Consider the following 19,571-nt stretch of genomic DNA (forward strand, 5'->3'; position numbering starts at 1 on the left):
CCAGTCCCTGAGTTTTAAAACTTGTTGATTAATTAGAATTGTATAAACCAATATACTTCGAGTTTAGCCCTTGTTATTTTCATTTTTTTAGTTAAAATTATTTTTGGATAATAACGAAAGTGTCGTCAAATATTTTACCATTGGGTTTTTATTAGTTTAGAATACTATTTCTAAAAGGAAATAACAATTATTCAAAAGGTTGTTACAAAAAAACGTAATTATTGTTTATAACTAATATTTGGTTAGATGAGACATATGGACGGTTGAACAAAAGTGATCGTAAAGAGTGTTTTCTGGAAGTGAGCCTTAGAATGTATGTTGGTTAAATGTAAGGTGCGTGTAGCGTGGCAAACCTTGGTTAAGACCTAACGCTATTAATGTGAGTTTCGTGTGAATTTTGTGGTTGCTTGCATGAAATATTGATTCTGTTTTATTTGCAATTACATGTTACCGCTGTTATTGCTATGAATATTTGTATGAATTTTTATGTGGAAGGGTAAAAAGGGTGGGTGACATGTATATAGGGAACATGTGTATTAACTACACGGTCTTATTATTAGTCGTCGTACAGGGTATCGGTACGCGGCGGAGAGCTTATGCTTTGATTAATTAGCTGTAAGCATATTTGTTGTGCCCGACGGATGGATGTGTTCCCTAAAAATGACAGTAGTTTCTTAATGTGTCACCAAGGGTTGAAAGAAATGAAAAAAATTATTTTTGATAATTTGTTGCATTATTTTTATTTTATCGACGTCAATATGTATAAAAACCACAAACTCAGTAGGCCCTAGGCTTACCCATTAGAATCTTTAAATGCACGCAACCCAGGAAATAACATAGCGAGTGGTAGCGGGAATGGAAATGATAAAGCTCAGTTGAAGAGGACGTAATGCGCCAAGTGTTTATTTAAATTTCTATTCGTTTCCGCAGTTATTATTAATAATGACATTAGTATTTGAATATTTGAATTTTAGATGTTTTGAAACTATGTTAAATTAATATTTGTATTTGAAAATTGAGACGTTACACCTAAAGTTAGGTGGTAAAAGTTAGTTGTTTTAATTGTGTAAGAAAACATTAATAATCTTATTGTGCACTTAAATTGCTTGTCTTGACCATAAAAAAGTAATTGTTAAATCTTATCATTCATAGTCCAATAAAAATCTTAAAATCAATTTGTTGTTCTCAGGTTACTTGACCATGGTAATTGAAGTTCATGAGTTGATATGTGCTAGGTATTAGGATCATGATAACTAGTAATTCATAAATTGGTAACCAATGGAATAAACCATAGAAAAATGGGAGATTCTAAATTAAACGGATTTTATACCTGATTAAAAATCGTATTCTAGGTGTTTGCTTTTGTTTTTACTTAAGTGCTAAATTTAAGTTTTTCGAAACTCGTAAAATCAGATAAAACACCCTTTAAAGTTATTTCTTTAGTTTAATTATTAGCATTTAGTTTTTAGTTTAATTATTCTACTATAATATTATGTGATTAGGTACACCGTCTATTGTGTTTTAACTGGTAAAATTAGTTAGGGTTATAAATTTAAGGTTTAGTGAGTTTAAAGCACGTAAATGTATAACCTCATGCCTTGATCGCGATGAACATTTATATATGAATGATTGAATGAAGCACCACAAATGTGCAAAATTTATTTATCTCATAAGCCTGGAAATTGTTGCTTGGTGGAGACGTTGAAATTATCTTAAATTAATCACACAAATGAAAAACCAAATATTCTTGTGAATGTGTAGCGAGGATTTTATATCACAAAAGGAGCCTACATGTTTTATCGTAAGTTTGTAAATACTATTTAGTGTGGTTTGTGGTTCCTCTGCTCCGCTATTAAAAAATAAATTTATTGGATGATAATATACTTTCGTTTTATTAGAAATTGTTGTTTGGTGGAGACGTTGAAATTATCTTAAATTAATCACACAAAACCAAATATTTTTGTGAATGTAAAGCGAAGATTTTATATGACAAAAGGAGCCTCCATGCTTTGTATATACTATTTAGTGTGGCGTGTGGTTCCTTTGCTCCGCTATTAAAAAATAAATTTATTGGATGATAATATACTTTCGTTTTATATGATACTTTTCCGAAATAAAAATAAAGTAATAAAAGATATTATTGTGTAACTTAAAATAACTGATTTGATTAGTATCAAAATAAATGTTTATGAGTATTTTACCTTTTAGTTTTTAACAAAACCTTCGATTTAAACTTTTTTTTTTTGCAGTATTAATTTTTAGCTTTTAGATAAAAAAAAACTTTACAAATCTAAAAAATCTACTTCATCTAACGTTAAGAAAAAACTATTGAGTTTTAAAATAAGTTTTCATATGTCTTTAAAAATATATCTATATATTTATCTTTTTTAAACTATTATCATTTATGTAATTTTATATATTTCAAAATATTTCAATTATTTTTATCAAATATTCATATAATAAATCATAATTCTAATAAATAAGTACAACTCTGCCACGTGTCACTCTCTAAGGACCCCCAAAATCGAGTTTTCCTACTCATTTATTCATCTATATTTACGTAAATATCATTCAATCCAAATTAAATCAAACTTCAAACTGATGCAAAAAATCCGGAAATTTGAGCAGTCAACTGCATTCAAAATATTCAATCATTAATTTTAAATGAATAAAAATTATGGAAATAATTTGAAAAAATATGTTAATCAAAAATCAGATTCGAAATTCACGATTAAATTTGAAAGTTTGTTTCTTTTGATTGCAAATTAAATATATTGCAATCATTAAATCCCTAAAAATCTACAGTATTCTTCTCAGCAAACCTAAATACCATTTATACGGTTATTTTGTTTTTACCATTCTGCTCCATAACAATTATGCTCCATAGAAACCACAACAAACGTATTCTTCTTCATTCTTCTTGATTCTACAACGCTTCAATAATTAAATCAGGTTAGTGTATTCAAATATCAGAATTACAAATATTTGTATTCCTTTCATGGTCTTATTTATTGGTATCTATCACATTTCTGATTGTATGATTGGTATTCTTCTTCTTCTTTTTTGTAGTTCTTCTTAATCGTCTACTTCTTCTACCTTTTCAGTTTAAAAGACGAAAAACTAATGAACATGACAAGTTCATTTTCTTTAAAAGAATAAAAAATAGTCGTTTTCAGATCTGAAACTTTACTATTACATTTTTTTTGTTTTAGTGTTACATTTACTTTGATTTGCTGTTATATTAAATCTAATTTATGATGTCAATTATTTTTACTTTATCTATTTACGTATTAATGTAGATGTATACGAAAAAACTAATGAACATAAGAACTATTTTTTCTTTAACATGATTGTTGTGATCCAGCTTCAAGTTCATTACTACAAATTAGTGAATTAACCCATAATTCTGACATGATATGCCAAACCATTGAAGTTGACCTACAAAGTTATTAAAATTCTAAATGGTCAGTCTTGCACAGTAACTTTTGTTTTGATGGTATGAAATTTTAAAATTTGTTTGTATTTATCTAAATACAATCTCAATAAAATGATTAATAATAGCATACAAGTTACCCTCCGTATAAACCACGGTCTGTAAGAAATCTACTCATTTGGTTTACACATTAAAAAATATATATTACTTACTTTAAGAAAAAATTATTAGGTGCTGATTTATAATTTTTCTGTTTTAATTGTTAGTTAGGATGCTCTTTACGTTAGTATCTTTTTTTTAGTTTTGCTGTTTCATTTAATTTAATTTGCAGTTACTGTAATCCTAATTGATAAGCCAAGTTGATTCATTGTTATGTTATCTATTAGTATGTTGCAGGGGCATTGTCGGTATAATTATCGTTTTCATGTTAATTTTATATTTGTGTTCCATCTTATTATAAAAACTTTTATTCAATCTAAAACATTATTTCATATGAATTATTTGTTTTTGTTTGTATTCCATTTTATTATAAAATGATTTGTTGAATTTAAAAAATTATGAGTATATTCAATTATTTGTTATTGTCATGTGTTGATTTATAATTTTTCTGTTTTACTTATTGGTTAGGATGTTCTGTACATTCTAAAAGGTTGCTAATTTTCCTTACAATTCTATATGGTTTAAATTTTCTTGCAGAAAATGAATATAGGAAATAAGGTTTACCTGAATAACATTGACCAGAAAATGAAAAAGGTTGCAAATTTTCCCAAAGCCAATCATTCGTATACCAACCTTGAGGGAATTTCAGAAACTATGGTTGTCGAGTGTACAAATGCACAATGCAAAAAATCTGAATTTCAGACAGTTATAAAGTAAACACATATTTATTTCTATTAATTTTGTCAATCTGTAAAACAACACTAACAATGACATAATTTTTTTGTTTTAGGTATATAATTTCAATCAACGTACAAGATTGTACTGGAACCATTGGATTGACTCTTTTTGATAGGAAAGCAAAGAAGTTGTTAAATATAAGTGCATACGAGTTGAAAAGATACATGATGCGCTATATTATTCATACCTTAAAATTAGAAAACATTTACTTTTTTTTTTTTAATTTATTAAAATATATCTTACAGGCCAGAGACAGTGATTCACTATTTCCAATGCAACTTAATGTGTTGAAAAACCGCAAGTTTGGTTTTGTTGTAGATATTACAGAATACAATGTCAACAACTATAATAACATCTACATAATTCTTAGAGTTACAGAAGATATGTCCATTGTTTCTGAATTGGAAAGTAAAATAGAACTTATGGTATGTAACCTTTTATTGTTGAAAATTTACAATTCTTTACTGTTAAAATACATAAAGATTAACATATTTCCATTTTATTTTTTAGAGTATTCAATCTTTCTCCTTAAATCAAGTTGCTTTGGAATCAGATGATGTTGTACAACCTGATCAAAAGGTTTTTGAATTCCCTTTTATAAACTTTTATTTAGATTAGTTTTTATTTGGAATTAAACACTTATTATTATTTTTTAAATTAGGATGTGATCTCACAAACAGATGAAAGTTTTACACCCTCTACAGTTGATAAGTCAACCGCAACAAGTCCAAGCAAAATATCACGTGATTTGAAGCGCAACCTCCAAGAAATTTATGATGTTGATTCTGGAGATGTTTTAAGTTCAACTAAGGCTAAAAGAAAGTCAACCGGAGAGGAAACTCCACTCTTAATTCCAAAAATGGAAAAGTGAGTTGTTATTGGTTATAACACACATTTAATATATTTTGATCATTTGTTTTGGTTTTAAAGATATTTTGATTGGTTGGTATGATTTTTATTTTGAGATATTTACGATGTGAAATATTATTGGTTTTGAATATTTTTGGATATTTTTATTGTTTTAAAGTGGACAAGTTAGTTGATTTTGGTTTTAACTCAAATTAAATATATTTTGAAGTTTATTAGCTTGTAAATATATTTTGAATTTTATCTTAATATTTAAAAATTTTGGCCGATAGATCCTATGGGGTTATTATTGTTCAAATGTTACATCTCATCCAGGTCGTTAATTAGTATAAGGTTTTTATGATTTTTTGGCTACCCCTTTTAGTTAAAAAGTATAATGCCTTTGTTGTCTCTTCCTTTAAGCATAATGCTATTGTTGATTCTCCCCTTTGAAGTGTATTGCTATTCATATCTACAGGTGTAGTAGTATGTTTTATTTTAATATTTAATTTTTGTTTTATAAATAGTTTTTATTTAGATTCTTAATTAGCAATGATTGACTCTTTTATTTAAAAAGTAAAATAAATGAAGTCTAAATTGTTATGTAGCACCTGGTTCCCGGTATGTAAATCTTATTTGAGTATTTCCCATTTTAGCCTTGGACTCGGCGAGTCATAGGTCCGACTCGCCGAGTAGGGACGAGACTCAGGACACGTTTAAGTTGGCGACTCGGCGAGTCCATATCCTGGACTCGGCGAGTCACCGCTACTGGATGAAACCCTAAATTTCAAGGGTTTGCACCCTATTTAAACCCTCATTTCCGCCCCAAACTCGCCCCCATTCACCCTCAGAGCTCCCAACATCGTTTATACCCTTATTTCCTTGAGAGATTGAAGTGTTTTGGTGTGTTCTTGAAGATTTTGAGGAGAAAGAAGAGTAGATCAAGAAGAGGAGAAGGAGGCCAGGCATCTTTGTGTCATCTCAACGTTTTCCTTGAGGTATAGCTCGTTTCCCCTCTTTTTTCAAGCTTGTAGTCTCTTTTAGCTCCATGGAAGTCCTTCTTGAGTTTTTCCCCAAGCTTGTTTGTGCATTGTGGGTTGTAATATGTTGTTAGCTGTAACGCCCGGGTTTCAGGACTAAGCATTTTTATCAGTGTAATAGTCTAGGTCAACTATTGTAACTCTTTTTGAAGTAATAAATATGAAATATTTGAGTATTATGTGAATTATGTGTGTTTATGTGTTTATTATTTAATTATAAATGTATAATTAATAAAAAATAAAAAATGAGCGTCAAAATTAAAGTGTGAAATAATCCCGATATCTCTTCATAAAGTTGTAGAATATGTCTCAAGGTTTCCGTACATATAAAGAATGCCGAAATCCGAGCTATAACGAAGAAGTTATGGCCCGCCGAAGTTTTACGGCAAAACCGGCACGGCACCGGGAGACGTAAATAGTGAATTTACGATAGAAGACTTTTTAGCCTTAGCAATATAAACAAAAGTCGTAGAATATGTTAAACTAAGAACATCGATAAAAAGAACGCCCAAATCTGACTTCGTATGAAGAAGTTATGATTTTTCTAAGATTCGGCTTAGCAGTGCACGACCCGAAACTCGAATTTTAGTTCGAGCGGTTTTTGGCTTACGCGACCTAAATGAGAGTTGAAGATCTCATTGATAGGAACTCAACGGTAAAAAGACAGACGAAAACGGAGTCCGTATGAAGGAGTTATGAACTCTTCGCGGTCATTTAACAGTCTAAACGCCTCCTACTGTTAAATTTGAGATCGGTCGAGAATTAGCCGACGGAGTCTAAACGAAAGTTGTAGATCTTGATTTTACCTACGCGTGGATATAAATAACGTCAAAAACGGATCTCGTATGCAAAAGTTATGATTTTTCTAAGTTTGAAGGCTGATACGCAATAGGGGGTGACGTGGCACCACCAGAAGGCCACCACATGGACCAACTCATCGAGTCATGACTCAGACTCGACGAGTCCAGCAGAATTCTCCCTATAAATAGAGGTGCCGGGTTCCCTCATTTCCTCACCCCTCACCCATCTTCTTTCTCTCTCTAAACTCTCTCTCTAAGCTCCCTAACCCCCTAAAAGCCTATGTAAACCCCCTAGCACCCGAAGGAAGCCCCGAGGCTCCCGGAGTCCCGAGAAAAGAGCCTTTCGGCTCGGGAACGCTGCTCCAGCGAAGCCTGGTTTTCGAGAAAACCCGCTGTAAGTGAGCTACGCCTAACCTATCTTTAGTTTAGCTTATGTTTTAATATAGGAATGTTATTAGGTCCTTAAAACAATTATTTGGGCTATTATTATGAGTTATATTGAGTGTTATTAACGCTTATATAATAATAATAATAGTCAGACAATTAATTTGTCACAGTTATCATTAGACTAAACCCTAGTGGTATCGATACTAGGTTTTATCGAAGGAATATCATTTTGAGAGTAGCGAAGCGCTGTCCGAGTGCTGAGTCACCACCTAATCAGGTGAGTGCATAGTTACCTTCAACTTACACATAGATATGAAGTATTTTATATAAATTACGTGCTATGTGTGCATATTATCTGAATACTTGCTATCTATGCTAGATGAACGTTGTTATACATGTTTTCAATGATTTAAACTGTATATGTATTTTATATCTACGAAAATGTTGGGGTAAAACATGGGTAGATGTAATAGGTGATGTGTGATAAAATGATGAGAGGCCTCGATGTTGTTGTTGTTGATCCAGTCATCTAGCGGAGTATAGATGACGACCACAGACTCTTCTAGACAGTCCAGTGGAACACTAGCAGGCTCGCAACCTGTAGGTGTTGTGAACGATGTGTTCACCGGTGTACTCCATCCCCCACATGGTTGCCTATTAGGACATTTATTGCTGAGGAATCCCCTTAGCAGTAGTGTCCGTCCCGATAATAATCCTTAGGCTAGGTCCCTTATGATAGGTGTTTAGGGACGTAAAGTGAGGATAACGGGAACGGGTAATCGGGTTATTGTTGATTGATGAAATTAATAAACTTATTTATTGTGGGTTGAAAACCCTATGTGCTCACCAGGCTCCCAAGCCTGACCCACTCAGTTTTATGCATTACAGGTAGTGGCGCATGAGCATAGTTGTGATGTTTTGGACGAGGGATTACGGATATAGGCATGTAGATATGAAATAATGTAGTAAGGCTTATATTGTACTGTTTATACTTTTGATCTGTACGAACATGACATCCCGAGTCTTTTAATGAAATACATTTCTATGGAAATGCTTTTGATAAATCTTTATCATATTATTGTTTTGGGACAAATTCCGCAACCCTTTTTATTAAAAGATAACTCTGATTTTGAAATAAAGTATAAACAAAACCGGTCTTTTCTGGCCGTGATTTTGGGGATGTCACATTAGCCTTTAGATCTAGGCATGATTTAGTCCTTGGAGCTTGGATCTAATGCCTTTATGGGGTCATATTGCATGAAAGCCCTAGATCTACCTCTTTTGGTGCACTTTGAGCCCTAAAATCCATATTGGTGAATATCTACACGTAAAGTTGGAAACTTTACGTGTGATTCGTGTCTTAGAAGCCCAGATCTGTGAATGGCATGGACTGGAATCGAGCAAATCGGTGTATTTGATGGATGCATGGCGACGACTCGGCGAGTCTGCTCGCGAGTCACCGAATTGGTCCCTTTATGATGTATCGAGTTTGAGCCGTGAGTCACAGGGGGGTGACTCGGTGAGTTGGAAGCTGAACTCACCCATGTTAGGACTCGGCGAGTCAATGCCCTGAATCGGCGAGTCCAAGGCAATCTTCATAGATCAAGAACAGACTCGGCGAGTTGTTCATACAACTCGGCGAGTCTTAGCATAAGTGTTCTTCGGATGAAGATGAACTCGACGAGTTGTTCATACAACTCGGCGAGTAGGATGAAGGGCTTGAATGTCAGTTTAGAAGAAGAACTCGTCGAGTCATAACCTAACTCGACGAGTAGAAACAGGGACTCAGGACAATCGTCTGGATAGGGATTCGGCGAGTTGGAGAGCCAACTCGGCGAGTCGGGTCAACTGAAAGTTGACTCTGACTTTGACTTAGGGCCAGACCAGGGGTAAAATGGTCATTTTACCCAAAGGACAGTTAGCAGTGTTTGATTGAGTATGTTGTGGGAATTGCAGCCGGAGGATTTCCGGAGCAGCAGCAGCAGTCAGTTAGTTCCCGATCAGTTTAGCAGCTACTTTGAGGTTTGTTACCTTCCAGTAGTGGTGGGTCTAAGGCCATAATGCCGGCCCACCAGTAGGAGACGTATGATAGATGATTGTCTTTGTGATATCATCTGGGTTTGCTATTACCTGATATGTTATATGCTAGCATGATACGTTATATGCGATAATAGTAGAGTTCGGTTGTTAGGACCGATGGGTAGTCAGCACCCCAGAATGGCTTGATATGGGTAGTCAGCACCCCAGAATGGCTTGACACGGGTAGGACGGCACCCCAGAATGGCCGCATGGGTAGGTCGGCACCCCAGAATGGCCGTACCGGGTAGTCAGGCACCCCATAATAACCTGGCAGTATGCATGTTATGTGTTTGTATGGTATGTGGTACGTTGGGGGAACTCACTAAGCTTTGTGCTTACGTTTTACAGTTTTGTTTTCAGGTACCTCTTCACCGAAGGGGAAGGAGCTGGCGCGGTAGCGGCACGTCTTGCACACACTCTGGTTTCGGCATTTACGAGATTCACTGGGATTTGTACTCTGATATTTTGATGGGTTGTATGGTTTGGCTTTTAAACATGGTTTACGTTGTGTTATGGTGTGATCAAACAATGTTTTTATTTATTAATGTTTTCTAAAGTAATGTTTTAAAACGAAATTTTCGGACGTGACGTTACATGTTATGTATTGATAAAATGACTATTTTACACATTTTACCCCTATTATACTTATAAAAGTTTACCTTATTATACAAATGAAAATTGCTTTACATTTGAATTATATTGTTATAACTTGGTATATTTATCAAAGTACAATTTTGTGATAATAATAAATGAAATTACGATGCTATAATAATCAAAATACTTGAAATACATTTTTATTTCTAGCATTTAGCTCAATATTTAAACAAAAAATGATAATGATAATAATACCTGTTAATTAAGAAAAGGTGCTGGAATAGAATTCAGTGAGTACGAGCTTAACTTATAATCTCTTTGCATAGCCTGTAGAAAATAATATAATGAATTAAAACTTTATAATTATCCCTACATATCAACTTACTTTTTCGATAATATTTTTACAGAAGTTATGACATGAATTCTTTCAAACTGAACTCTCCCTTCCAATGTAACTTCTTTACTTTCACTTGTACAATACTGTAACAACAATTAGTAAATTTAAAGTAGCAATGATTCGAATCAATAAAAAAATTCTAAATTTTTTGGTTTTAATAAACAATTTTCCGAAAATACCCCTAAGATCTTTTGTTATATTAAAGGTTGCAAATGCTATGAATCTAATTGCAATTCATTTGATAAGCACATAGGCATTCAAACTTCTTTTGCTATCACAAAAAAAAAAAAAAAAAAAAAAAAAAAAAAAAAAAATTGTTGTAATAATTCAGAAAAAGTACAGGTAAAAATAATGCAAAAGTCATTTTGAAACAACAAATAATGACACAATCATCATGATTTATAAGATTTTCAACACAATATAAGAACATGATAACTTTGTCGTATGGAATGTTACGATATAAGTTCATGACTTTTTTATAAGTTTGGCGGTCTTAGAGAATTTTTAAGTTTGATGGTCTTAAAGAACCTTTTTAACTGTTTGTCATGTGATAAAATATCTTAATATTATTGACGAAATTTATGTTAAGAAAAACATGGTTTGCATGTGTCTTAATCAATATATAATTAAGATTGATAAGGGCATATTGTTTGATTATGATTTTTAGGTTTTCTGGTTCTATTAGGTTAGGATTATACATGATTGAGTAATATTTTCAAACAAAAATATAGAAAAAAAAAATAAACAACCTAGATCAGCTTTATTTATTTATTTTAATCCGATTCAAATAATCAGTTTTGTAAACTAGATAAGTTTTATGAAACGAGGTAGACCGATTCGGATCAATAAAAATTTCCAGATTTTTTGTTTTTAATAAACAATTTTCCGAAAATACCCCTAAGATCTTTTGTTATATTAAAGGTTGCAAATGCTCTGAATCTAATTGCAATTCGTTCGATAAGCACATAGGCATTCAAACTTCTTTTGCTATCATAGAAAAAAAAACACATTGTTGTAATAATCTAGAAAAAGTACAGGTAAAAAGAATGCAATAAAAAACTTTAACATAACAATTTACTTGAGTAAATTTCTTTTTATATATGAATTAAAAATTAAATAAAATGATCATGTGTAGTCTTAGCAAAGACACCCTTTCCACCAGCACACTCCATCTCGATACTGAATATGCAAAATGGACCTATTTTTTAAAATTATCCTTCTGAAGCATGGCAAATGAGTTATGAATAACTATTACTTTTGTCACGATAATTATGTTATTTTTATTAAATAATCAATAACCAATTCTAAACAAAATTTATATCTTTTATTTTCTTCAATTAATTCATACATTTTTGTAATCGTGTCAGCATATTTACTGATCTTCTATAAATTTCGTATATTTAAGATTCTATTTCCTAATATTCTATACTCCATTTTTAAATGAATATCTTATATTAAACTGAATTTCAGTTGTAATCTTATAAATCCCAAAAAATCACGAACAAAATTTTATCCAATAAAGATGCAACAACAATAAAATCATAAAATCAAAACCTTTTTCCAATATATATAACTTTACCTCAGAACTTGAAACCAAAAATTTTGAAACTCCTTATTCGTCTTCTTTATGTTTCAATTGCTTCTGCGATTCTTTTTTCATCAAACTTACATCAGGGTGCTTCATTCAAGTTCTAATCCTCATTCCAGTTCACAAATCAACTGCTTTTCATTTTAAAGTCGTCTTACTTCCTGCAAGATTTCCATATCCATATGTCAGGTTAGTATTATGAGTTTACATTACATTGGTTTCTCTATGAATTTATGGTTGAAATTTACAACAAACTGTTTCATACAAGTTCAAACAAACTTATGTGTTCTTGGTTTTTGAAGATCTTCATTTGTTATAATATATAAAAATAATAGAGCAAAATCTTTTATCTCTTGTGAAACAGTTGCAGTTAACCGATGTTTAATCGAGATATGGAAATACTAGAACGAAACGTGTTACCGAAATCTAAATAAACTTTCATTTTACTAACTGTAAAAAAATATGTTGGAATAGATGTTTATGATCAATAATCAATTTTTAATCATCACGCTTTTCGTCTATCACATGATTTTACCTTCATTGTTTCATTGGAGATCTAGGGTTTTAACCCCTGAAATCATCTGAACCCACGATTGGTTGAAATTGAGGAAAGAGCAGATGTAAATCGAATAAACCCTAGGTTGGAAACGAGGATGATGAGTCATGATGGTCATCATGGAAATAATTGATTGTGGCACTGGAAGAAGGAAAACTTGCTGGTCCGAACGACGGTGAAACTATTATCGATATTCTGGATGATATTCTCATTAATGATTCACATGATCCTATAGGTTCCTTAATTGAGTTTGTATATCCTTCAATTTTAGAGAACTATAGCGATATAAATTATTTCCAAGAAAGAGCGATACTTGCTCCAAAAAATGAAGTTGTCCAGGAAATAAACGACCGTTTGCTTAAGAAGTTTCCAGGAGACGAAGTTGAATATTTAAGTTCAGACAACACATGTGAATCCGAATTTCTCCATGATCAATTTGATGCAAATCTATACTCTCCTGATGTATTAAATGGTCTCAAAGTATCCGGTTTACCAAATCATAAGTTAGTTTTAAAAATTGGTGTTCCAGTAATGTTACTGAGAAATATTGATCAGAAAAACGACTTATGTAATGGCACAATATTACAGGTGTTATCATTGGGCAAACGTGTTACTGAGGCACGTATAATAACTGGAACTAATATTGGAAATCAGACTTTTATTTCAAGAATGTTTTTAACTCCATCAGAAAAAAGATTCCCTTCAAATTCACAAGAAAACAGTTTCCTTTAGCCGTATGTTTTGCAATGACTATTAATAAAAGTCAAGGACAATCGTTATCAAAGGTTGGTTTGTTTCTGAAAGATTCAGTTTTTTCACATAGACAATTATATGTTGCCTTATCTAGAATTCAGAGCAGAGAGGGATTAAAATTATTAATTTTAGATAAAGATGGCAAACTCACAAATAAAACTTCCAATGTTGTTGATAAGGAAGTTTTTCGAAATTTGTAGCCAACTTTTTTGTAACGTCGTTTTATTCAGTTTTAGCAAATCACACTTAATCCATCATATTACTGTATTTTTTTTTTTTTATAATTACGTATTATTGTATTTTATGTTAATTTCATTACACATTGGTAATGCATCATCTGCATATCTCCAACAAGAATCATGCATAAAAAAAAAAGTTTTCAAAAATCTTCATTCCTAATTAAATATTTCCCATTTACTTTGTAATTAAATACTTACAAATAAAAAAATTTATTGAAATATTCAATATCACAATTTATAAGTTATCAGAATTATTGAAATATTATTTTATTAAATAATTAATTTTTAAATTCAATTCAAAAACAACACCCGTGGGTTTCACGGGTTTTAACCTAGTATAAGATATATAGTTTCCAACTACTAACTATCGATTACCAAGTATCTATTATAATACCAACTAATTTGGTTGAGAAATCAAATATTTTTATACTTTTTATTCTTACTAATATTCTTACTCACTTCATTAAATTAAGATAAGTGTCAAAATCAAAAATTAAGATAAATATCAAAATAAAAAAATAAAATCAAAAGGAAAAAATTAATGAATTTCACATGCATGTTTTATAAGAATAGAAAAAATAAGTAGTAAAATATAGGAAAATAGTTAAATTTTCTTACAATCACTTGTGTACACGTGTATTCAACGTTTTTTTTTTCCGAAAATATGCCTTTATTTTTACTAAAATTAGTGCAGAAGTTCGAATTTGTTTCCCCTTCCTTTTCCATTATATTTATAGGCAAAATTCTGATGGCCCTCAACCGCCATTTACGTGGGAAGCCGGCAAACGTGACCATTCTCCTCCCTTGTATTTCAATTCCGAAGAAAGATTGCGGGTTTTCGATCTTCGTTTCAAGTCCTGTTTTGGATACCAATCGGTCTAAGCGAGAACACTTAACAGAATCCAGTTTATGAGCTATAGACTTGGTCTGAGACGTGCGGAGTCGAGTTCCCTGGCCAAGGCTATGGCGCAGGAATTGAACTCATCTGCGCCGGCAACCGCAACGGAAACAGCCGCCACTGTAACTTCAACGTCAAGGACGAAGAAATCTCTATGGCCTTCTGCTATTCGTTGGATTCCCACATCTACTGATCACATTATTTCCGCTGAAAAACGCCTTCTATCTCTTGTCAAGTAATTCCCTATCTTCCTTGGCCAATTGTTCTCATTCAGTTATCAAAATTGTAAAATTTCTCTTATTATTTGGTATGTTATACTTCCGATCATCCCTCGTCCTAGAATAGAATACCTAAAGTTTGTTTCTTTATGTTCGATTAAATAACAGGACACCATATACTCAAGAGCTGGTTGATATAGGATCTGGCCCACCAGGATCTAAAGTCAGGTGGTTTCGTTCTGCTAGCAATGAATCAAGATTCATCAACACCATCACCTTTGACAGCAAACAGGATTCTCCTACTCTTGTAATGGTGCATGGATATGCAGCTTCTCAAGGTTTCTTTTTTAAAAATTTCGACACTCTTGCCAAACACTTCAGAGTGATTGCAATCGATCAGCTAGGGTCAGTTCTTCACATAATCTTTGACCAAATTCTGCACATTATTATTGTAGGGATTCATTTTCTTCTACATAGTTTCAAATTTCTAGCTTATTTATTGTGCTTTTGTTTCTTGTATGGCAGTTGGGGTGCATCTAGCAGGCCTGATTTCACTTGCACAAGTACAGAAGGTTAGGTTTTTACTAGCCTATTACTTTTCTTTCCCATGAAAAGAAAACTATAAGTGATGTTTAAAAAGTATTTGAAAAGAATGACGTGACATTTGGGGAAATGGAAAGAAAAAATAGTTGAGGATAAGTTTGTTAAAAGTTAGGGCTAATAGGAAAACCTCATTCCCCTTGTTTCTCTATTAAGTTATTCTTTTTACAAGGAAACACTCACATATAACTTGCCAGATTAAGCTTTTTCTACATTAAGGGTAAAATGGTCATTATCAGAATGTCATTATTACCCTTTCTTGTCTTATTGATGATGGGTGCACCAAACTAATTGCTTCTTAATCATATCCAGATTAATCATATGTATTAAGTTGTTTCTTATACAATAAGGGTAAAATGGTCATTAAGTAAAAAAGAAACAGCACTTAACTGTGTTAAATTTTCTAGTGCAGAAACTGAAGCTTGGTTTATTGATTCCTTTGAGGAATGGCGAAAGGCCAAAAACCTCAGCAACTTTGTTTTGCTTGGACACTCATTTGGAGGATACATTGCATCCAAATATGCTCTCAAAGTAAGTTTTCTTATATCAACAAAAAAACAAAATAATAAATACGATAACTGTTTTTTTTTTTACTGATTATTGAAAATATTAAAAGCACCCAGAGCACGTACAACATCTGATTTTGGTGGGACCCGCTGGAGTTACATCAGAAATCGAACAAAAATCAGAAAGACTTACAAAATTTCAAGCAACATGGACAGGAGCTATTTTGAATCATTTATGGGAGTCTAATTTTACTCCTATGAAGGTTGTCAGGTAAAACATGTTTTCTTTATTTAATTATCATCTTTATTTTTATAGTGTTTCAATTATTTATTTATTTATTTATTTTTATTTTTTGCAGAGGTTTAGGCCCCTTTGGTCCAGATTTGGTCCGTAAATACACAAGTGCAAGATTTGGTGAAGGTGAAGGGTTGGCTGAGCAAGAGTCTGCATTACTCACAGGTTATTGAAAAGTGACCGAATTTACCATTTTCACATATTAAAACATTTTGGAATAAATATTTATATTAATATTTAGTAATTATTAATGTTTTTATTGAAGATTATTTGTACCATACTTTGGTTGCAAAGGCTAGTGGAGAGCTCTGTTTGAAGTATATTTTTTCATTGGGTGCATTTGCTCGGAGTTCTCTATTACAAAGGTCCGTATTTCTTATATATATATATATATATATATATATATATATATATATATATATATATATATATATATATATATATATATATATATATATATATATATATATATATAGATTTCTTTTTGACTCGATACAAAAAGGTTTTGATGTACATGTAGGGTTTTTGTATTCATGCAAAAGGGTAAAATGGTAGTTTACTCTTATTTATTCTATCAAGTGATGAATGGATAAATGATATCTGTTTGGGGTAACTGTTAAGGAGTTGTTTCTTTTATACTTAATGAGCCTAAGGGTAAAATGGTCATTAGGTTTCATTGAGGCGGTTTATTCAGTCTAGAAAGTGAAGAAACAGACCTTTTGCTTGCGGCATTTTATCCATACAAATATCATTACCTATTCAGTAACTATCAAGGGGTTGTTTCTTTTTCAAAACGATTGAACTGTCTAAATACGAGTAGATGACCATTTTACCCTTTTTCTTTATTTGGCTTAGTTCACCCACCACCACCAATCAAGGGTAAAAATGACATTTACTTTTCTCATTTGGCTGTAGATCTTCAGAGTGGAAAGTGCCAACGACGTTTATATATGGTTTCCAGGATTGGATGGATTACAAGGGGGCGGAGGCAGCACGGAAGAATATGAATGTCCCGTGTGAAATCATACGGGTCCCACAGGTCTCTTTTCTTTATATGCATTGAAACAAATGGCTGTTATTTTTTTAATATATTTTAATAGAAATGTATTTTTTTTAATGGTATTTATATATTTTATTATAATTTGCAGGCTGGTCACTTTGTGTTTCTGGACAATGCAAAGGGCTTTCACTCATCAGTGTTGCATGCTTGCAGGAGGTTTCTGTCGCCAGGTGTGGCTAACTATCCTCTAGGAGGAGGTGTTATATTCGTCTAATTTACCAATTTGACCTTGTTAATACCTTATACGGAACACAAACTGAATAAAACACTTGTATTATGGCTTACGATTTGATTGAATGCATAGTAGCACAACGTTATTAAGAAAGTAATGTTTTTTTTGACTTAATATGGGCTTAATGAGTTAAGCTTTTAATTTGGACCGCTGTATATATTTTTGACTTGATCCGGACAGAATAATTTAATGGGTGAAATCAAAAAAACGTGGTTTAGTGTATTACCTTTAAGACGGTAACTATTTATCTAAAAATAAATTACATGAATGGTCCTTGCGGCTTTGTTCAATGTGTGTGTTTCGTCCCTGTCTTTTGTTTTCCATTCGGACCATCCTAATTAGACCGTCACCTAACATCTAGGGCAGACGTAGGATTTCTTAGTAGGTGTTTCCGGTGGCATACTTTTTTTTACATAGTGGCATAATAGAAAAAACGAAAAATTCGAAAATTTTACACTGCATCTAAAAAAACAGGGGTTACGGGTGCCACTATACCACTATAGGCACCATAGTGGAACTGCCCCTGTCTTTGTCACCATTATTCTTCCGTAACATGCTCTTGCTCTCTATGTCTATTACTGTCTCTACCCCGCTTTCTCACGCTCACTCACATCCCAACAACTTGCATCGTCTTTCAGTAGAATCATCTTTCGATGAATCAAACTGCATGCCACCGTCATTCAATCCAACAAACCTATCTATTCCGCCACTAGCATCTTCTACCTTGTTATCGACATCCATCTACACCACCACAACTTTATGTCGATTGGTTCGCATAATATTTTTGAATGAATTTGAATCTATCAAAATATTGGAACCTGGTAGGAATTGTAATGCAATTTTATATTTTGTTTAGTAGACACGAAATGAAATTTGAATCTAATTCCATATTTCGTTTGGTGAGCAAGAAATAGAATTGAAATAATGTAAAATGATATAATTGTCCTTATTACTTTTTGCTTAATATTACTTTGCTTTATAATTTATATGTAAAGATATATTATATAAATTATAAAAATAGTAAATGGCGGCATTGGTGATTGTGGGGGTGGTGGTGACAATGACGGTTGAGGTGGTGGCAGTGGGGGCGATGGTTGTGATGCGTCGTTGCGAAAAATGGGGGTTTTCTCTTCACATCCAGTTGTAGGTATCAATGTATGATTTTTGTATTTTCTTTTGAGGGTCTGAACACCCGATTTATTTCCTTTTTGTTACTTTTGTGCTAATTAGTTTTTTTATTTGATTCATCTGGATTTTGTTTTTTCTTGGTTTGATTCAAATGGAATGCACTCCATGATTTGGTTTATTTGGATTTGCGATGCAATTAAAGCGTTGGATTTGGTTCTTTTGTATTTGATTAATCTTCTTCGATGGATGAGTGGTGAAGATGAGGGTGTCACTGGAGATGATTTAAAGGGTTGTGGTGGGTGGTGATGCTGAATGGTGGCCGAAGATGTTGGTCGCCGAGAAGAGGTATAACCAATAATGGGTGGGCTCATTTTTTTAATTATAAGTAGTGGATAAATAATAAGTTAATAAAAAATAATACTAGGTAACAACAATATAGTCATTTCATATTTGACATCGAAGAAGCGTGTAAGTCCATTTCATTTTGAGGGTGTTTAGATCAATTAGTATATTGCTTATTAGCTTATTACGGTAGAAATAAGCAGGTTTTATAAAAATGTTTCTGTAGAATAAGCAATAAGCAATAAGCAAAGAGGGGAATACTTATTAAAATTAGTTTATTTAACTACTTCCTACCACAATAAGCTGATTTTTAAGGATTGATATCCAAACAATTAAACTTATCTTATTTTGATGAGAATAAGCAATAAGCAATAAACATCTTCTAAACGATCATATTTCCCTTTTAAAAAAACCCATATTTTTTATTCCTAATAAAAAGACCCCTCAATAGCCATATGTCCCTTGTAGATCTCCGATATATATATATATATATATATATATATATATATATATATATATATATATATATATATATATATATATATATATATATATATATATATATATATATATATATATATATATATATATATATATATATTCAGGTTCATTTGAGATAATGTTAATTTTGTGAGACCGTAAGATCAAATCAAAAAATAATTTTGAAATACAAAATAAAAGGA

At 32.1% G+C, this 19,571-nt stretch overlaps 1 protein-coding gene across 2 annotated transcripts in view; it reads left to right on the forward strand.

Annotated features, from left to right (window-relative positions):
• The window catches only part of LOC145048780 (putative 1-acylglycerol-3-phosphate O-acyltransferase), a 34,726-nt gene extending 17,215 nt beyond the window's left edge, over positions 1-17,511 (forward strand). The window contains exons 1-9 of one of the 2 annotated variants that reach the window (XM_078997384.1): positions 14,350-14,742; positions 14,894-15,130; positions 15,251-15,297; positions 15,738-15,856; positions 15,942-16,102; positions 16,191-16,291; positions 16,392-16,491; positions 17,042-17,165; positions 17,275-17,511. In XM_078997384.1, coding sequence (XP_078853510.1) covers positions 14,519-14,742; positions 14,894-15,130; positions 15,251-15,297; positions 15,738-15,856; positions 15,942-16,102; positions 16,191-16,291; positions 16,392-16,491; positions 17,042-17,165; positions 17,275-17,400 — 1,239 coding nt within the window. In that variant the 5' untranslated portion in view covers positions 14,350-14,518 and the 3' untranslated portion in view covers positions 17,401-17,511. Of the gene's footprint in view, positions 1-14,349; positions 14,743-14,893; positions 15,131-15,250; positions 15,298-15,737; positions 15,857-15,941; positions 16,103-16,190; positions 16,292-16,391; positions 16,492-17,041; positions 17,166-17,274 lie in introns of those variants that run through there. The other variant, XM_078997383.1, reaches the window with a different exon arrangement.
• Positions 17,512-19,571: the final 2,060 nt, after the last annotated feature.

Source organism: Lactuca saligna, chromosome 5, assembly GCF_052625555.1.
Source record: "Lactuca saligna cultivar CGN05327 chromosome 5, ASM5262555v1, whole genome shotgun sequence".
NCBI classification, from domain to species: domain Eukaryota; kingdom Viridiplantae; phylum Streptophyta; class Magnoliopsida; order Asterales; family Asteraceae; genus Lactuca; species Lactuca saligna.